Genomic DNA, 21,662 nt, shown 5'->3' on the forward strand with positions numbered 1-21,662 from the left:
TGTTTGACTGTTATGCTTGAAATATATCATTTAAAGCACTCGCTTGTGTCAAGATATTGCGTCCTAATAGCGGAAACTGTAATGAAGAGAGAAAACTGCCATTCTCGTTGTTTATACAGCACATCTCGTGCCCTTGCATTACCTTAGAGACGAGCGCCACTCTCGGTTATTCGTGGGCGCATCTGCTGTGCCGGTAATGATAAACGAGTCATTGGAGCTCCAGTGAACGTCGCTTTCCCTTTGAGTGTTGTCCTCCCCGCTTCGGCCGTTCTCGTTGGCCACAGCGCCTTGACAAGGTCATCTGCGGGGATCCTAACCAGCAGCGGAAGCGTAATCCGATCGTTTATATAATACACTCGACCATCTGCTCCACTCATACACGTTACGTGGAGTGTCAGTGTAACTAATCACAGTCGACTCTAAAGATATGTAACGACAAGAATTCCTGATCATATTCTCCGATGAAAGTGAATTGATGGGGGGACCCATCCTCGTACTTTGACAAAATCTCAGCAGGCGGTCGCCGACGTGCGGTCCAAAAGGAAGTGTGGGAGGAGATGCGGGTAGGACAGTAAACGTGAGGGAGGAGCGAGAGGAAAGAGCGACGACAACAGACTCGGAGGTAGGGCCGCCCGCTGCGCCTTCTGCGGCCGGCGGCCATGATGGGAGGCAGGCGACGTCAGAGCGCTGGAGCGGTTTCTCCGCCAATGAGGGGTCGCGAACAGAGAGGGGTTTGTCCCCGATAGACGGCCGACTCCGTAGAGGATGTAGGCCGCGTATAAAAGGCGCTGGTAGGCGCTCGCAACGTCACTACCAGTGAGTGTCCACGCGCGAGAATGGCGCGGATTGTGTACAGCGCCTCTTTACTGCTCGTCCTGCTTGTTCACTCAGGTAAGAAGCGCACCGTCAAGAAGCAACGCGCTATCTTCTTTTTTTTTTTTCTTTCGCGCATCCAGTTTCATTCATCTAATTACTAACTCATCTGTTACACATTTCTTATGTTATTAATCATGTCCCTCGCGCGAGACTGTTACAATCATTGCTCTTGTATTCTGTCATTTTTTCTTCTTCTTCTAACTGAATAACAACACTGTGAAACTTATTTATACGATGGTAACAATGTTTTATAGGTGTGTTCTATGACATAACTACACACGCATCGATCCCTCACAACATATGTTTCTATACCCTTCTATTGAAGTTTCTTCAAGTACGACTGGAGGACATACTTCACTGCTTTAAATAATTCTCCAGCTTTATTGTGTGCCTCAAAATAACGTCCATAAAAAGGAGCTTCTTAAAGATGTCTATTTCACTAATACAATAGAATTTCATGGTATTTCAAGTAACTGTCAAGTTTCAGCTTACCTCAGGTACGTGGAGACTTCAATGCATGCACAAGAAACGAACAGATCATTTGCAAAAGTTTCCTTCTGTAACTCTCGTTGTTCACTTTCATAGTTCATTTAAAGTGGAGGATTAGCTTTTGATTGAAAATATACTGTAGTTTTAAGTATTTCTAGCAGCCACCTGCTCTCTAGCTATGCATCACTTCATTTAGTTCTCTACTTCACCATAAAACAAGTACTTGGTTCAAGGTTCACGGAAATGCACATGCGTCCATCCCTCACAACATATGTTACTAGCCTCTTCTATTAAAGGTGTCAATAATCACATAATTAATTGCATCAGTTGATCTAAAAATAGAGTCCAGATAATAGTGTATAGTAAATTGAAAAGTAGTACATTATATTATGTATTCTTTTGTTTCGAAATTTGTCATTGCATGATACGTGTACAAAATGGCGGCAGCTGCACCGGTTGTGGTGGGTATTTTCTCTTGCTGCAAGTACCGATTGTGAAAGTGGCGCTCCTTGACTTCCACTGCCCACTGCTGGCGGTAAATAACTCTAGCCAAGTGGCTCACTGTTTGGTTTTTTGTAAGATAGACACAACAATAGAATTAACAAAAAATGTTCGTATCGGGATGACGATGTCTAAAATGTAAGTTGCAGCATTGCTAATTTCCGTGAAAAATATCAAAAGGTAGTATCGTCATCAAGGAATTCCGTCCTGCATCAAACAGTTGTACGATATCATACTTAAAAGATAGAGAACTTTAGACTTTTAGATGTAAACGCTACTACTTAGATGCAGCTTGGAGGGCGACTATGAACCTGCCATCCCCATCGAAAAACATTTTCTTTGGAGACTGTTGTCAGCTTATGTTTATTCAACATCGGAAGTGGTAAACATAACTAGAGGAAATCTAAAGAGTGTTTCCTAAATTTTCTTTACTTATTCACCGAAAAATCCATATATGTAAGCGATAGAATGAATACCGTACAATAACAGGTGTTTATTGCTCTATGTTTTATTATTTATTTCAGTTATACTGCCGTTGACCTTGGCCGGTAGTGTCATTGTCAGTTGAAAAGGCCACAGATGATCGAAATTATTCGAACTCTGACTGACAATTAAGACGAAAATTACTCATTTGCTCTTGTGGAAAACATCAGTTAATTTGTTCAAAAACATCTCTAGTATTTTGTTTCTTCAGAATTACAATCTTTTGCGGTAGAGGTATACCACCTGCATGTCACTTCTACGTAGGGAATGTCTAAAAAATTTGTGACTAATCCAAACCGGAAATTCTGAACTCCGATGACCTAGCAATGCGGAAAAATAACTATGAACACATCCTCACGGAATGTCTTTAATAGGTAACAGAGTAGTGTCAAAACTCATTAGTAACTAGCTGTAGATTACAAAAACAAGAGGGATACAGTCACCTTAAGCCAGATATCAGTTCAGGCTGTCGAAGACAATGAGCGTTTTTCCGCTCATCATAAAATCTTCTTTGGGTAATGTACCAAACTACTTTCAGAATCTAATGTGAAATGCTGAAACGTAGAAAAGTCAGGAGCATGTCCTAGGCTGTTCTTTTCTCTTCTAAGACATCTGTTACTGCAACTACATGAGCGAAAGGTTTTTTGACAAGTGCAAATTCGTCATCACTACCGCAAAATATATGTTATATCTCTACAAGTCCACAGCAATGACAGCGTCAACTAAGGACAACAAGTGTTTTCAGGACGTTAGCATTTAACGGTTTTATCCTTTTTGCAAAATGTAACAATCAGTTTAAAATTATTCTATTTCACTAAATAGTGGAAGACATTATACTGCTTCTAGTGATTCTGTCGACGTACTGTATATGTTTTCAATTTTTATGACTGCTCAGATGAATTTTTCACCTCTCATTGTACTTGTATTTGTAGCACTAAATCAACAATCGTTAGAACAATGTTTATGTCAACGGGAAGGAAGGCGGCTTCGACACTAGCATGCATCATATGCGGGAAGCAAATCAACTAGCCTCGTCAGGCCGGCCGGGGTGGCCGAGCGGTTCTAGGCGCTACAGTCTGGAACCGCGTGAACGCTACGGTCGCAGGTTCGAATCCTGCCTCGGGTATGGATGTGTGTGATGTCCTTAGGTTAGTTAGGTTTAAGTAGTTCTAAGTTCTAGGGGACTGATGACCACAGCATTTAAGTCCCATAGTGCTCAGAGTCATTTGAACCATTTGAGCCTAGCCTCGTCAGTTGACATCGTCGTCCCTGAAATAATTCTCTACTTAATACTGCATACCGCAGGGTACTCTGTATGTGTAGCGTCACAAGTTACTGTAGCCTCTCAGAGGTGTCCGACAAAAACTATGAGTGTCTTAACATAAGTGCAAGTGACTTCACCCGTGGACATTTCATTCGGATGGACTCGAATTTATTGATTTGACCTGTTGAGTTCCCTCAGCTTCATAAATCCAGCTGAAAAAATGACTGAATTTGATATGTTACCGCAATCGACTGACGCGCAGCTGACAACGTGGCTCATGATCCTTTATCAAGGGACAAATGACACGGCAAAATAACTAGCCACTGTTGATCAGCTACAGAATTTTCGGGGAACGGATTGAGCATCTCCACTTGCAAGAGGAAATAGTGGTTTCACCTGTAAAGTCAATGCGAGGAAGATTCTTTTGGTATGACCACGATCAATTTCTGTCCACATCCTGGTACAACGCAGTTTGTGCTCCATCTGTTAATACGATTGTTTTCAGCCGGCCATTACAGCCAGTTTTTTGTTATGAACTTGCATTTGCGTAGCATTGCTCTTCACATCAGATCCGATTTACATCTGAAGACTATTGTTTCACATGTGATCTGAAGTAGTCGTAATGTGTTATAATATTGACTGGCGGGAACAGAGGACAGTACATCATCGTGCTAGCCTTCCAGGGTTTTCATAGTGACGTCATATCTATCCAGACAAAGCGGAATAATCCAATTGGAAGTGCGGATGAGACTTCACACAATTCGACGACAAGAAGTGAGAGCGTCTCAGACCGCTATTCCGCTTTCGGCAACCTCTCTAATGAACTGTATAAAGTACGGTGATAACCTGAAGAATCAGACAAATTTTTGAACGAGTCTCTGGGAATTTACTCATATTTTACCGACAGAGCATCAACAAGTACAAAAAATTTGTGGTAACATCATATACGACCAAACTGCTCAGGTCATCAGTCCCTAATCTTACACACTACTTAAACTAACTTACGCTAAGGTCAACAGACACACCCATGCCCGAGGGAGGACTCGAACCTCCGACGGGGGGCCCGGGGGGGGGGGGGGGGGGGGGGCTGCTAGGACCGTGACAAGACTCCTTAAACCGCGCGTCAACAAGTACATTTCTTTAAACAATAAAGTTTACTCTCCAACGGCAGAACCAATTTCGACTGACTAGTTACAGGTATGTTCAGTCACCGAGAAATACTTCTTGGGCGACTCGTAGCGTGTCCAGATGCAGCCATCTGCCAAGCAGTATTTATGAGATACTAGTCACTAGAAATCGATAATCGATTTAGCGGTTAAAGAATTTATGTGAGCATTCGCAGCTTTATTGTTTAGCGTCTCTGCAAATGTTTACGACAGGTTCTCCGTCGGCCTCAGCTGAAATTGCGCTCGAATTTTCAGCATCGTTTCGAGTGCACTAAACGCAGGGAAGTCTCATGCCACAAATGTTTCGTCAATGATTTCGCGTTAAGTACAACAGCTGTAATTGCACATGAGTATAAATATCTTTATGTATTGCAGATTTGTCCTGATAATAAAGGAAATAATAGGTGCCCGAAAAGAAATTTGGTCAGCCACACCAAGAATATAGTGTTTCACCGAGCGAGGTGGCGCAGTGGTTAGCACACTAGACTCGATTTTCGGAAGGACGACTGTTGAATCCCACATCCGGCCATCCTGAGTTAGGTTTTCCGTGATTTCCCTAAATCGCTGCAGGCAAATGCCAGGATGGTTCCTTTCAAAGGGCAAGGCCGACTTCCTTCCCTATCCTTCCCGAATCCGATAAGACCGATCACCTCGCTGTCTGGTCTCCTCCCCTAAAACAACCTAACCCAACAGTGTTTCATCAGAATGTCAGTTCGTTAATTTTTGCATCAAATTATAAATATTACTGCGTAACTTGATACGAAAGTCTATACTGACTGAAACCTTTCAGCTCCATTTGTTTTCACTCTGCACTGCCACTGCACTCGCAATAGTTGCACTGAAAATAATCTGTATTACGTATAATCAAATTATGCCAAGAGTAGCTATAAACTAAACGACAAAACAAATTACACATATACTGCAACACTGAAAATCTCAAGTTTTGTCTTTCATTTCATGTATTTCGTGATTTAGGCATATTTCTTCCATGTGTAGTACTTTTGGAAATATTCACCCGGATGGAATCCTGGCTTTCTGTAGCATGTGTTACAGTAATACGGTAAGCAGTCTCCCTTCTACCACCTTTTACCTTCTGTTACTACAAACAGCACAATCCTTACTGTTACTCTTTTCATCGGAATAGATGAAGTGTGGCTGCTCTGGTAGTCTCTCTTCGTCATCGAAAGTACATGGTCTTCCCCTCTTTCTCCCTTTTGTGTTCGGTACATTTCGAAGTAGAGCTTTCAGAAATTCCACTCTCTGTCTCTTGTGGCTGAAATAGTATTCCTGGTTGGAAGTAGCATCCAGACTGCGCAGAATGAAGCTATTTATACTACTGTCACTGTTTTGTTTCCATTGTCATCGCTCAGGTCACTCAATCACTCACTGTTTCATCCAATATCTACAATACTGTTTTAGTGTTATCACGTAAATTTGCCATTTGTCAGTTTGGTTTCGAACACCGTCTTCGCAGTGAACCAGAAACGTGAAAACAAAACAATAGCGGTGTTATTTCGACAAATGCGTTTCCTTGTAGTAATATCGCTTGCCGATAGATGTCAGAACGCTTCAATACAAGGTGATGAGAGTCGCGACATACGAGTTGCTGCGAATTGAAGGTTGTGCCGGCGACGTCCGACTTGTGAGTCTGTTGCGATATTTACGTGGTCGGGGCTGCCCCGCCAGTTAAGCATCAAGGGTTTAACGTAACAGTAATCAGTTGTTGTGTACCGCAGCACCGAACTTTCATTTTCACTTGGCCGAATACCATGCAATAGACAGAAGACGGTGAAAGCGGCTGCTGCCTCTGAAATCCGGAGGGGGCGGACCGTGTGTTTGCGTCGCGGCCGGAGAGCAAGAACGTAGTCCACTGCCAGTATCTGTTGCCGAATGCAAGTAAGCAGTCCGTAACGCTACTTTTTAGCTACAGCTGATTCGTCTACACACTGTAAGAGTGCCGTTGACAAAAGTACGGGCGATGTCTGTTACGCAAAAGACGCAGGGGCTCCTCGAAAACAGTTGCGTGTCCGCCGTTGAGCCGGGACGACTTTCTCGGAGCCGTATCAAGTTTACGGGCGCCTCGCGACTTCGGACGTACGCGGAACATGAAAGTTTGTTTTGTGCGACCGGAATCCATGCGTGGAAAGCGGCGCCCGAGGAAAGGCGAGAAGTGGTGTTACATAAAGGCGCTGGTCTGCGCGCTGGACTGCAGCTCCAGGCAGCCGGCGCCGCCCACGCCTCTGCCGCAGCTGGCAGGTGGATGGGGGGCTCGGATCCCACAAGGCGCTTTAACGCGCACGCTCACTGCACTACCTCCCTTCTGGAAATTTTGAAATTCTCTACCAGAAGCTTGCTAGGCAGGCGTGGTACCCTCTTAACTACGCAAGCGCGGACGTGTTTAACGGCTTACTCCAGCATACAACAGAAAATTAATGCTGGAACTTGAAACCTCGTCATTCTATCGTCGATATTTCAAAAACAGACCGAGCGAGGTGGCGAAATGGTTAGCACGCTGGAGGACGACGGGTCAAATCTGTGTCCGGCCATCCAGATTCAGGTTATCCGTGATTTCCTTAAATCGCTTAAGGTAAATGCCGGGATGGTTCCTTTCCGAGGGCGCGGCCGTTTTCCTTCCCCATCCTTGACCATCCGAGCTGCTGCTACGTCTCTAGTGATCTTGCTGTCGACGGGACGTTAAACTCTACATCTTCTCTTCCCTTTTTAATTTCAAAAATTAAAATAATACAGTATAAAGAGACATCAGGACTTCAGCCACCTAAATGCACTGAAATAAATCATTGGTGAAGGTTGACAATTTGTGCCGGACTGCGACTCGAACGCGGATGCATCGCTTTCCTAGAACGGTTGCCTTAACTGCCTTTTTGTTTGAGTTTGTCCCTTATTGTTAGTGGCATTTTACCGGCGCGGACCTCAAATGACGCCCGTTCAAGTTCATCGTAAATTGTTTCACTCAGTTTTCTTTATCACAGAGGGCAGCCAGATCTATGACCGAACACGCTGAGCTACCGCGCCGGCTCTCGCTTATCTAGACACGCTTCCCGTCCAACCCATATCCTTAACTTGTCACCCGCAAGTAGCAGATCTGTACAGCAGCAGCACTGCTCGTAGCATTCGCTAAGTTCCGCAGGGGTTCGGAAGATGTGATGCATCCGCACTGAAAGTACCCGGAGCGATCCTCGCTTAAAATTTTATATTCGTGTAGTAGTCTTGAATGCCGACCATTTTTCAGAGCTGTGTTTGAATAAATGAGTTACTCTGCTTATTTCCTCCCTACTGTCTCCTCGAAGTTTCTGCAAATTGGCTCAAATTTAGGGTATGTTCCAGCATTACCAGGAAGGAACTAGATTTCTGGTTATTTATGCATAAATTTTGGAAAGAAAACAACGCAGAGCCTAGTCGGTCATCATCAGTTACGTAATTTACTCTTTCCACAACAATTTACAGCACCGAGTAGTAAAACTTTTGAACACTTTACGGAACAGGGCCAGACCAGTGTGAACACGCCGTGTCACGTTACAGAATGCTGATGAGTGCCAAAAAATTAGACCAAAAGTGACCATCGACGCTCGACTCGCAACGCAACGATGTTTACATTTGCACAGAGCGTAACGGTTAAAAGTGCAGATACTTCTGTTGGTGACAGAACGGTATACTGAACAACATTACATCCGTATTTACGTCTTTAGCAGACTAATAATTACAGTCCTTACAAGTCGAATGTTTTTGAGTTGGTTAGTACCTCCAATTACACACGGCAAGAACAGGCCATTAATGCTTATTTTCAGCTGGGCAGCAGGTCAGGTGTTGAAATGTGGACCAAAAATGTTTGGTCTATACTGACTGGCGTAGCCCACATAGTGATGCAGTACGAGTGTGCAGAAAACATCAGTACGTAAATTCTGTGACGTGTTTGTGGGAAGACAGTTCGACGCAGAGAAAAAACAAACCCAACGCACTGATACGTGTGCATATTGAGGTGCCACAAATCAAATGGTTCAAATGGCTCTAAGCACTATGGGACTTAACATCTTAGGTCATCATTCCCCTAGACTTAGAACTACTTAAACCTAACTAACCTAAGGACATCACACCCATCCATGCCCTAGGCAGGATTTGAACCTGCGACCGTAGCAGCAACGCGGTTCCGGACTGAAGCGTCTAGAACCGCTCGGCCGGCTGAGATACCACATATGAAAACATCTGCACTGTATATGAGTCTTTACTTCGAAGGTAAAAGTTATACGTCGTTAATATTTTATAAAATTTACATAACACATAACTTTCAAATTATAATCCAAATATAATATTAATAATAATAATAATAATTTTCATAATTTTAGAAGGTTTCCTCAAAATTAAAGCAAAATGTGTTTAACACAACTTTTAATGGTTTGATTCTTATATTCAAATACCTTCTTACTACACATTTCATATTTGTACATCAGCAAAATAATACTCTACAACTTACTTGCTCATACTTAAAACACCAACATTTTTATTCTTTGGCAGCTTTCTCGTCGCATTGTACCATTTGTACTAAAGATCAATAATCGCTTTAGTTTTGCTCTGGTGATGTATCTAACCGGTGCAGTTAGGTTGCCATGGTATACAGACTGAAAACTAAATCCAGCAACAAAATTTCCATGGTCTTTCAGAGGTGTTTTCTGAGTATTTTGGTATGAGGTACTCGTGGTTTCCGGTGATCCGTTATAGAATAACAACAATAATAATAATGTTATTATGACTTATTCAGTTTATTAGCCAATTACCTAAGTTTATGTGGAAATACCTTCATTGCAATCACCAAAACGTAAAACACGTTTAGAGATGCAGACACATTGTTATGTGTGATTCTTGAAGTTTTCCCGGCGGACATAATGTTCCATCTTTCGGGCGTGCACTCGGGACAGCGACAATCACGTGACTCTCCGTATAAATAGGCACGCGCAAACGCTATGAACTCAGTCTCCGACTCGCCTTGAAGATGGCTGGGAGTTTTCTAGCCGAGATATCGCAAGAAGAATTGTCGCTGTCCCGAGTGCACGCCAGAAAGATAATGGAACATTGTTATGTGTTTTGCCTTCGCTACGGGAAGAGCTCAACGTAGCTTCGTCACATTTAGTCACTCCATATACTGGGTGTCTTAGGAAGAACCGTCAGTATTCAGGTGTACAACAGGAACGATCATCCGAATCAAAAAAGAGCTGTGAAGCGCATGCCTCAAGAGCTAGGAGCACTTGTTCATCTTCACTACCGTGAAACATGTCTCTTCTAGCACAAGCTCTTTAGTTTCCATATTTTGCGAGTAGGTAGTATGGACCAAAACAAGAAAAAAATTGAAAAGCAAAGAGCTTGCAGTAGAAGAGATTTGTTTCACAATATCAAAAGTGAACGTTGCTCATAGCACTTAAGGTAGACATTTTAGAGTCCATGTTTACTAGACTTTTTTGCTTCGAATGATCATTCCTGTCGTATCGCTGAATATCGACCATTCCTGCTGGGACACTCCGTAGAATGCACATCGCCCAACTCTTCGTTATTATGCATATCAATACCGCTGTGTATCGAAGTCAACGTGCAACTCAGGCTTTCGGAAAAACAGCTGCGAGGCAAAAACCGAGCAGTACTGAATGAAAGCTTAAGAGCTAAGAGTGAAGTGGGCATCACTGTTGCTAACAGCAAGTGCTGAGTGTGAATGGAACAAGTTTGTCTCCAAACAAGAAGCACGGCGAACACTGTCAACATTTGCACTGTTGTGCAGATACTGTCGGTGCAATATAAACACAAAGGTAAATTAGAGTAAGAAATCTAACGAAATAAAATTACTTTGTAACCAAGAGACCATGGGTGGGTTCCTTGTACCACAATACGCATAAAATACTCCCCAGCAACCACCGATGCTGAAGTAGTAAATAATTAGAGGTAGATACGACGATGAAGATCAATAAGCTACTAATTAGGGAAATTCGTATACGCGTTGATGTAACGCAGTACCGTTGAAATGTGGCAGATCTGTTCTATATTTCGTCCCAAGGCTATTTCCATGTTGTAAATGGTAAATTGTATTTAGAATAACACATGATCATTTTCGAAACGGTTGCTCATCAAAATGTTGGTACACTTGTCCTTTCAGATATTTAGTTTCAGAGCGGTAGGTGACTAACTGCCAATGAAGTATTAACTTCTGATGATATCATGTTAAGAGCACGCTGTTGTACACGTTTGAACGAGAATCTATGAGAACTCCGAGAAAAGGCTTTGAGTACCGCGAGTGCTGTACAGAAAGACATTGTGCGGTATTCCTTATGTGACCATAATTATTGTTTGTTCTGAGTAACCTGCCGTGCAGATTAACGTAGTTTCCTCTTAAAATCGATGTCTTGGTCCAGGCCTATCATTGGTTGTTCCTTCGTTCCTTTGCAAATCGACAGTTTTTGTCGTCTTTCTTCTCGGGGATTAATGCTCCATCGAAACTATTGTCGTTGGCGACGCAACATTACGTTCTGGTAAAAATGTCAGGCGGTGTAAGCAGTGACAGTGCTGAAGATAGTGAATTGTATTCTGGTGTGATACCGAACAACCTGAATTGACGTAAATAAAGAAGACTGAAATATAATATGGATCCACTTTCCCAATAAATGAGATTTGTCTTTTCCTATGACCCAGACTGTATGAGGCTAACTGTGCTTTCGATAAACTTTCCTAAACCCTGACAGTGCTTCATCATGCATAACATGGTTTTGATGTGTTTCACCGATTATCAACTGTTAGTTTAGTAATAATCGATTTATCGATACCGCCTTATCCTCAAAACAACTATGCACAGTTAAAGTGTGAAATTAAATTTTCTCCCATTGTTCTGACATTAGAAGGTAAAATTGAACATCACTACGAAATACTTAAGGAGTAAGTCACAAAAATCTGCAAATTCTTGGTGAATACTATCGTACATCTCGTAAACTCCATGTCGCACTGTTATCACTATTGTTATACGGACAGTACGTATTGTGATTCGGTGAGATCCTCTTGATTGTGGACAAACTATACTACTAAGTTACCAGGAAAAAAGATAACTTCAGCAGGGAACAATTTCACAACTTCAGAAACAAACAAAAATGCGTTTAGATATAGATGGTTCTCGTTTCTAAGACACAGTCCATTTTTACAGTTCTACGAAAGAAGAAAACACATACAGATCAGCTAATAACTATCTTTATTCCTCACAGAAGTAAATTTAAGGAAAAATTTCGCTATATTGATGGTAAGTGTTTGAAATTAATTCAACTTCAAATATTTCATAGCCCTCGAGGAAACGCTTTAGAGAAAACATTTCTTATGTGCTGAAGAGAGGCGGCAGGGGGGGCCGAGCGGTTCTAGGCGCTACAGTCTTGCACCGTGCGACCGCTACGGTCGAAGGTTCGAATCCTGCCTCGGGCATGGGTGTGTGTGATGTCCTTAGGTTAGTTAGGTTTAAGTAGTTCTCAGTTCTAGGGGACTGATGACCTCAGAAGTTAAGTCCCATATTGCTCAGAGCCATTTCAACAATTTTTTTGCTCAAGAGACACCGTAGCGTGGTCACCAACCAGAATTGAATACAATAGCAGACTGCACAGTCTCAACACACAGCAAGGAAGAATAGAAAGATCCTTTTTCGGGTACTAAGTCTACTGGCAGCAAGTCCAGACATGTTGATTAATGTTACCCTCTCTTTTCTTAAAGTACCTATGGTAAGTCTGGGTGGTTCTGTAAGTGCCACAGAAGATACCTCGCTATATCCTTATACAACAGAGTCCACTGTCACTCATGACACTCCTTTCTAACGGATGCTAAGCAATTGAAGCCCAGTACTTCATTCTTTCGATTTTACACACGAAGAAAAAACTAAGGGTAACTTCCGAAACCGACCAAGTTGACGACACATTCTTCTCGCCTGAGGTACTCAGCAGTTGAAAAAATTATTTCGAAAAAATTCTGCCCTGCTCCTCCAGTTCTCATAGTATCAGGAAATATTTCGATTATGGAGAGTATACGACGTCGGGGGACGAAATATTCGCTTTCCGAACAGGACCAATAATCAGAAAGGTGAACGCATAAAGCACAGTCTAGTGAACTTCACTGAAGAAGCCATTACCACAGCATAGTCAACGACAGTTTTGTGCAGTGACGCACCATACTTCATCATATGATAGTCAAATGGAAACATTTAAGCTAGTCGAAATTTTGTGTGGACGCTACCACCGCAAATAATCTAACAGACAAATCATAAGTTCTGTGTGGTGCACGTGAAAATTTCTAGATACTGGAAGTCGATACCATTATGACCACTTACAGATCGCATAAAATGGAAGCCCAGTTATGGAATGTACACTCAGCATCTAGACGCAAATGAAGGCGCGTCCAAACGGTACAGTTCTCAGAGTATTTTCTCGCTACAAAAAGTCTACATGCCTCCTTATTTATGGTCCTAACAAAACTTGCGGTGAACATTTCAGGTGTAATTTCGGACAATACACCACGAGCCAGACCACAAAGACTTTCAAAGCATCCTTTTCAACTCTCTGCGAATAATGGATTAGTATACCCCAGAAAACTATCATCTAATTATTTGTGCGCTAAGGATCGTTGTGACGTTTATGCCACTCTCCCTTTATGGGCCGTTATGTAATACGTACTCACGAGCACCCTCCACGTGCCCTTTTCTGTGAGTGTGTGCTGTAACTCCAAGTAGCTGGTCCAGAAACGGAGAGCACTGAACTGAACAGGTGCGTCTAGACATTTGACTTTAGTGTGCGGTGCGGGGTGACGGGAGAGAGCGCAGACGGAGTACACGTGGCTGCAGCCAGTCTCCGTCGCCAGCTGGAGGCTGGAGCTGGAAGCAGGAGGCTGGAGGCTGCCACTTTCTCCAGCGACCCGCTCGGCTCCCCTGGCACGCCAAGGTCGCACCCACCGACGGTTCTACCACAAGCGAGACAACTCTTCCCCAACTGGGAGCACCTTCGGCTGAATGTATTTCCATCTTAACAAGCTCACGGCTCTTCCCCGGAACACCTGCTGTTACGGCGCAGATTTTAAAGCGTTTCTTTCATGTATTTAAAATGCGTAAAAAATACTCAAGCAAGCATTAAAATAAGAATAATGTACGACGGATTTAATAGCTATCAGTAAGCGACAAAACTAAATAATAAACTCGGCTGTTTCGAAATGAAACATGTGGACCTTGCCACTTCCTCTAGTGTTATTCAGTAATTTAAAATTCATCGATTAGAAGTTTCTGAATTAAAAATTTTCATTTCCGATTGGTACATAAATTCGTAGCGGTTTTCCACAAGCAACAGACACACGTATCAGAGACTTTAGTTATCAATAATATATTCTCCTTCATTATTTACAACCGTCGGCCTAAGGTAGGGTGACATTTCGGTTCCGCGACTGCAGAAATCACCAGGCTTTGAGGGGAAGAACACGTTCGGAGCGCATTTTCATCCGGAAAGGAAGTTCCTTGAATGTTATTCGATAGGGAGCGGAAAAAGTTGAAATCTGAGGGCGCAACATCAGGTGAATAGGTAGGTACGGAATGATTTCCCAACCTAACTACTGTATAGCGTTTTTTCTCAAACTAGCAGAATGAGGGCTGGCGTTATCGTGGACTAGCATCGCTTTACACAGTCTTCCTGGTCGTTGTTCTTGAATAGCGTCTGCCAGACGTCTCAGTTGTTGACAATAAATGTCAGCAGTGATGGTTACATGTCGGGGAAGCTATTCGTAGTACACCACACCATCGCTGTTCCACCACATGCATAACATTGTTTTGTGGGTGCACAGAGGTCTCCGTACGGGGAGTTGCTGCTTTGTTTGGGCTCAGCCATTCCTTTCTTTTCCTTATGTTATCATAAAGACACCATTTCTCGTCACCAGTAACGATACAAGCTAGGAATGTTCTGTGTTGCTCATGAGCCAACTGATGACGAGCAAGCAGAGATGCACGTATATCCATCCACTAATTTTTGTAATTTTGGCTTAGAGCATGCGGTGCCCATACACTCTATTTCTGAACGTTCCCCACTAGATGCAAATGACGCACAGTGGATGAATGTTCACAGGTCATCACGTCTGCCAGTTCTCGAGTGAACTAACGTGGATATTTGTGGATTAATGCGTTTAAACGATCTTCATCAAACCCCGAAGGTCTTCTTGAACGTGGAGGCGTCACTAATGTAAAAACGATCCTCTTTGAAACGAGAAACCATCTACTTGCCGTGCTTTGACCAATGGCCTTATCTCAAGACACGGCACAAATGTTTCAGACTGTGTCCGCTGCTGTTACTCCTCTATTGAACTCTGACAGAAGAATGCGTTAGAAATGTTCCGATTCCTCCACTCGGCACTCCATTTTCTAGTGTCCACAACTCCACTCAATATCTCCAAATGTTTATGTAAATTCAAATAAAAAATTACAATCGATAAATAAACCAATAGCAACCGGAATACCAACATGCAAAAAAACCAACGTACAGGACAAAAACGTTACGAACTTATCCAACAAACTAATATTTCACGATACTTAGGTTGGTGTGGTGTGTTTAATCTGGTAGTCGGCGGGAAAGACCAACAGCTGTATTCATCCTCTGAGAAGCAAAGTGCGGTATGAAGTTGTAACGTGAAAGCTTTTATAATTTTATGTTGACTACGCTCGATAGTTTCGTGTTAGCCACAGCACCTGGCTAGTCAACCATCAGAATTTTTTTTTATTAACTTTGGAGCAAGGATCACTTTTGCCAGTGGCAGTAATCAGTTTTATCTTACGTATCCTGTGAATAAATAAATTACAACGAAGAATATCAGTGCGAAAAACATGTCTTTGTGGAATCCGTGGCATCGTTCGTTTCTGTCATAGCGTAGGCCTAAGTGAAGGTAAACACTTACAGACAATTTTTACTTGTCACCTGCTTGCTGTACTAATTCAGCTACATATTCGTGACATTGTACTTTCACAGGAAATCAGAAGGGTGTGCACTCATGATTCTCATTGCTCACAATCCACACTCAATTAACTCGATAAAATGCTTCTGAAAAGCTTATTTAACTTTTTCTGATATATTGAGTCTTTTTTTAAGATAATGAAATTACTGTTCACTGAAAATGCTGTGCCGAAAGCATTAGTTGCATCCTGTGTTTAGGGACTCCTAAACACTCGCTAAGAGATTAACCGAGCCTCTGAATTAATCTATTAATGCTGAGAAACTAGTAAATGCAACATTCTGTAGCGAAGAGATCGTAATACGCTTCAGGCAAGGCATCTCATTATGCTAAACGGGTCTCCTTCAAAATGTTGCCCACCTTGTAACTGAATCTATGATATCGCTGAGATTCTTGAGGAAACATTAGCAGACGTATAAAATGCAATTGTGACCGAACGATGTGGCTTAGTAGAATGACACTACACTCGTACTCAGCAGAACTGCGATTAAATTATCCTCCGCATATCCAACTTAGCTTTACCGTCGGTTCCCGAAATCGCTTAAGGTGGTTGAGATGTTTCCTATGAAGAGGACACAGCTGATTTCCTTCCCCGTGCCTGACTTTTAGCGAGGCTTATATTCCGCCTCTAATAACGTCGTCATTGACACGATATTAAACCTAAGCTTCCCTTTTTAGAACGCAGTCAAAAGACTGTGACGTCTAAGCTACTGCAGCTAACTTAGGGATCAAAGACATACAAAGAATTCCAGACATGTAGATGAGTAACTTTTTGCATCCACATTGCTCATTGAACTCTACACACTATCTGGTCAAAAGTGTCTGGACGCCCCTACGTAATAAGGAATTTACCGCTAGATGTCACGATAGGCCTATTCGTCAGTATAAAAGGAAGCGGGGAGCACTGTATTGTCCGAAGAAAATCGGTAACAGCAGAACGGGTCGGTCGGAAGAGCTCAATGACATCGAACGTGGAATATTTACTGGTTGTAGCCTGAGTAGCAAGACCGTCAAGGATATTTCGACTGAAACTTCCTGGCAGATTAAAACTGTGTGCCCGACCGAGACTCGAACTCGGGACCTTTGCCTTTCGCGGGCAAGTGCTCTACCATCTGAGCTACCGAAGCACGACTCACGCCCGGTACTCACAGCTTTACTTCTGCCAGTATCTCGTCTCCTACCTTCCAAACTTTACAGAAGTTCTCCTGCGAACCTTGCAGAACTAGCAGTCCTGAAAGAAAGGATATAGCGGAGACATGGCTTAGCCACAGCCTGGGGGATGTTTCCAGAATGAGATTTTCACTCTGCAGCGGAGTGTGCGCTGATATGAAACTTCCTGGCAGATTAAAACTGTGTGCCCGACCGAGACTCGAACTCGGGACCTTTGCCTTTCGCGGGCAAGGTTCGCAGGAGAGCTTCTGTAAAGTTTGGAAGGTAGGAGACGAGATACTGGCAGAAGTAAAGCTGTGAGTACCGGGCGTGAGTCGTGCTTCGATAGCGGCACACAGTTTTAATCTTCCAGGAAGTTTCATATCAGCGCACACTCCGCTGCAGAGTGAAAATCTCATTCTGGATATTTCGACTCTTCTGAAGCTGCCCAAGTCGGCTCTTGGTAATGTGATTGTGAGGTGGAAACGCGAAGAAACAACCACAGCCAAACCAAGATCGTCGAACATTGCGGAATGTGATTGTAAAAAAATCACATGAAATCAGCAGAAGAAATCACTCGTTACTTGGGACAGCAGTCCAGCTAGCACACTAACAGTGCGTAGGGAGTTAAAAAGAATGGGGTCCTAGCAGCTCCCCATGAGCCACCCACTTCTGTAGCCACTGTCAAGCGATGCTTGAGGTGGTATGAAGAGGGACACCACTGGACCGTGTATGCCTGGAAACAAGTGATTTGGAGTGATGGATCACCCGATGGAAGCGCTTGGGCCTGTCGGATGCCAGGAGACCATAACCAGCCATCATCTGTAGTGCCGACAGTGAAGCACGAAGGAGGTGGTATTATAGAATGGGGCTGTTTTTCGTGTCCTCACACTGCATTTAAGAAAATATTAAATGCGGAAGAATATTAATACATTTTACAGCATTGTGTATGGTTTATTGTATAGGAACAGTTGTATTAGAATGACAGGTCGGCAATTGTAGGTCAGTGCATTGTGGACAATAACATTCCTGAAATGGACTGGTCCGCCCAGAGAGCTAATCTGAACCCAACAGAACGCATTTGGGATGAGCTAAAATGTCGTCTTCGCTGTAGACCCAGCATCCAATATCACTACGTTCTCTGGGTTTCAGTTCTTGAGGAAGAATGGCCTGCTATTACTCCATAAATGTACGGACACTTCGTTCAAAGTGTGCCCAGCAGAAATCATCATAAAGGCGAAGGGTGGACACACCCATATTAATGTTCACTAATAAGTGTCCAAATACTTTTGATTAGATAGTGTACTTTCCTCTAAAGAAAGGTGTTTCTCAGTGGACACAGTCGCTACATAGTAAAATCTGAAATAAACTAGAGCACGATAAACGGACCAAAAGAAAACCGGTGACCATGCAATGTCAGCTTTCACGGCAGGTACTGACATCACTTGGAGCCACAAAAAGAAGTGCTGACACCCGTCTCGTTGAACACAAGAGGAATTGCCGCCTAGGGCATACGAATAAATCTGCCGTAGCGGAACATCGTTACCAAGAGGGTGATCACGAAATAAAATTCACAGAGACGAGTGTCATATCGTAAAACATCACATTATCGTGCCCGTATGTATAGAGAGACAATTGAGATCTATAAATGCCATTATAATTTTAACAGAAAAGAGGAAGGTGTTAAATGAGACAAAATTTTTATGTCAACATTGCAACATAAGAATGATGATCGATTACTTTCTCTCGAGAATGTTGGCAATACCAGTGATAATCTCGTAGTCGACGTCACGTCATAGACTGTGGTGCCCTCTACGCAGCCTGTATAATCGGCGCTCCCTGGAATTCTGGTTTCAACCAGCCATTTTACCTCTGAAAATGTCTCCCGCATTCCAAGAGGAAACGTTGGGTGAAAGTTTTACATCTCAACCACGGCCTAATAGGCCGGAAGATTTGAGTGAAAAACAAACGGTGTTCCTTCCAGCGTAAATCATTGAATAACGAAGTAGCCCGAGTGTAATGCAGCACAGGATGGGAGCTGTATTGTCACTTGCTCTCACAGTTTAACTTTTTTAACTCGCTTTAAGACACGGAAGATTCGCACGTGTATCGAACTGAGTAGTCTCGAGTATTCTACAGAGAGCAAGGGCGACGGAACAAAGGCACTGGACTGACATCCAGGAGATGCGTACCTCGCAGAATACGCCGCAAGTCATACAGTGTATTACTGAAGATACTAAAATCATGGTAACAAAATTCCTGCAGTAATAGCACAATTTGTGTATTTTCTCGCCACCTGTGATTGTCTCGCGGGAAAACAGAACTTTTTTTCTGTAGTGGTTACTGATCGTTAGTACCTAACATTCACTTACGCTTGCATCACCAACAAAAAAGATCGCTAAAAAGTGGCCACTAAGTCCTCACTAAATCTCCTCCTCAAAATCTCTGAAGACCGAGACTCATTTCTTCAGTTTTAGACCATATACTACTAATGACCTGCGTAAAGTAAATTTAGTGGAAGTTAACAACAGTGTGCAACTCTCAGAGGAAATACCACGCTCTACTTCGATCGGGACACGGTGTGAAATATGTTGTATCAGCAGTATCTTTGTGGTAGAGAAAATTGTGCATCCTTGTTTCGACACGACGTGAAACGCAGGAAGGACGCTGCAACCTACTTGGTAGCTGGCTCGGAAGAAGAGCATACTCCGTTAAGCGGGCGAAAGGAAAGTCCTTGCCACTAACAGGTGTTTCGAAGGTGCCGACTTTCTACAGTAGTTTCATCTCGTATCATCACGTTTTCGCATTTCATCGCTCTTTTCCCCACAAAAAATCTTCGCCCAAAAATGCCTTCGTGTTGACAATGCGATTCTGAAATATCTCGACGGTTATAAACTCTTTGCACTCGATGAAGAAACTTCTCTGATCAAATAGCGCATTTTGTTCCCCTGGGAAAGAGCTGTTAACGGTCTTCAGCGCAAAAGCAGAGCCCAAAGTTCTGAACGGGTACGAAATTTTTTTACTTTTAATCGGTTTATTAGATTACATTCAAAGGGCGAAAACGTAAACACTGAATTTCATAAATTTTTACATATAATTATTGATCAATTTTTTCGTGTAGCAAGACAGACAGAAGAGGTGTCCCGTCGCTAATTACATATCATGGGCAGCAATAATGTTATTACGAGAAATATTTGTTGAACCACGTTTTTGTAATTCCGTAAAAGCATTAACGAACAAAATTTATCTAAAAAACATGTGTTTCCTTATAAACCATTGTCATTTCATCGTAAAATCGTCAGGTATTTATTTTCACAACAACTTCTCACGCAGTGCTCTTCCATCTGAACCGTAATGAATCCCGAATGTATTGTTGAGAATAACCTAGAATCATCGTTAAAAATGCGATAACTACGGATAAACTTGTCAGATCTAAATTGGTGTCTGATTTGTCTCAGAGTGCACCCTGAAGTAGCTGACATTTCTCTAGAGCGAATAATGTGACGAACGCATCTCAAAATATGGGACTAACTCTTTTCAAAAGCATAATTTTGTTCTCTCATCTATCTGCTGTGACTGTGGGGAGCCAAGGGAAAGACATAGTAAGAAAATAGATTCCAGTTACGTGTCAGGAATAAATAGTAGACTCTTTTAAGGAAGCATAACGCTTAATCTTACATACACGTGAAGAAAAATCAAAATTTCATTCGTTTTTAGAAGGACATATTCTGCATCCTGTTACCACAAAGAGAAAGCCACACATTCAGAAAGCTTCGGTTACAAGAGGTCGCTAACAAGAGGTCTTTGCTGCAAGCATTTCGTGTCAAGGTCGACAGGAGCCGCTGTCAGCCTGTAATTATTGCGTGCTTTGTAGCATGCTGCTACGCGTAAGATCTAGTTCAAAGAATCTCAGAGTCCCGTTGTCTATTCTTCCATTGCGGAACTGTCTCCAACGTGGGTCGAACGGGATGTTTCGCAATAAATGCAGACAGGCACGACGTACGCTGCTGTCCTAAGAGACTTGTTGGTTGCATCACGCCTGGAGCTCAGAACTTGCCGAGCTGACACGCTGGAGGAGAGGTGACCATTTATTAAACAAATGATCCGGTCACCCTTACAAGTACACCAGCCATTACAAATCTGTTTCGTCTCGCAGTAGCCCCTGCTGGTGACGTAACCGTGAAATATACTACCGCCACAAGTTTGTTGACTCAAGCTGATCTGATAGCTGAGTGGGTCAGCTGTAGCCAAAGAAAGTCCGAGCTGGCTCACAGCAAGTGCGGCGCTGTCTGTCGGCGGTACGCCTAAGGCTCTCTCTAGTGGTCACATTACCATTTTTTTCATCCTTTTCTGGCATGGAGAGGAAAATCATCTAGATCAACGCAAAGTAAAGTGCTTCGTTATGATCCAGCTCACTTCATATCTGATTACATCACAAGAGCTTGCACAGTGCGATGGATTATTCACACTCCGAAGTTGACGCCTGCTTCTGGCTTAATCATTCGCTAAGACGATATGTCACTCTTTGTCTAACAGTGCCCAGGCCCCGAGAAGCATTATTTTGTTTACCGCCTAAGAATTTAAATAATGACCGAGCGAGGTAGCGCAGTGGTTAGCACGCTAGACACCCATTCGGGAGGACGCCAGTTCAATCCCCTGTCCAGGCATCCAGATTTAGGTTTTCCGTGGTTTCCCTAAATCACTCTGGGCAAATGCCGTGATAGTTCCTTTGAAAG

At 42.9% G+C, this 21,662-nt stretch overlaps 1 protein-coding gene across 1 annotated transcript in view; it reads left to right on the forward strand.

Moving 5' to 3' along the window:
* The first annotated feature begins 751 nt into the window (after window positions 1-751).
* LOC124772857 (chitin deacetylase 1) overlaps window positions 752-21,662 on the forward strand; it is a 69,025-nt gene continuing 48,114 nt past the window's right edge. The window contains exon 1 of the mRNA XM_047249355.1: window positions 752-891. Coding sequence (XP_047105311.1) covers window positions 837-891 — 55 coding nt within the window. The 5' untranslated portion in view covers window positions 752-836. The remainder of the gene's footprint in view (window positions 892-21,662) is intronic.

The sequence above is a fragment of the Schistocerca piceifrons genome, chromosome 2 (genome assembly GCF_021461385.2).
Source record: "Schistocerca piceifrons isolate TAMUIC-IGC-003096 chromosome 2, iqSchPice1.1, whole genome shotgun sequence".
NCBI lineage: Eukaryota > Metazoa > Arthropoda > Insecta > Orthoptera > Acrididae > Schistocerca > Schistocerca piceifrons.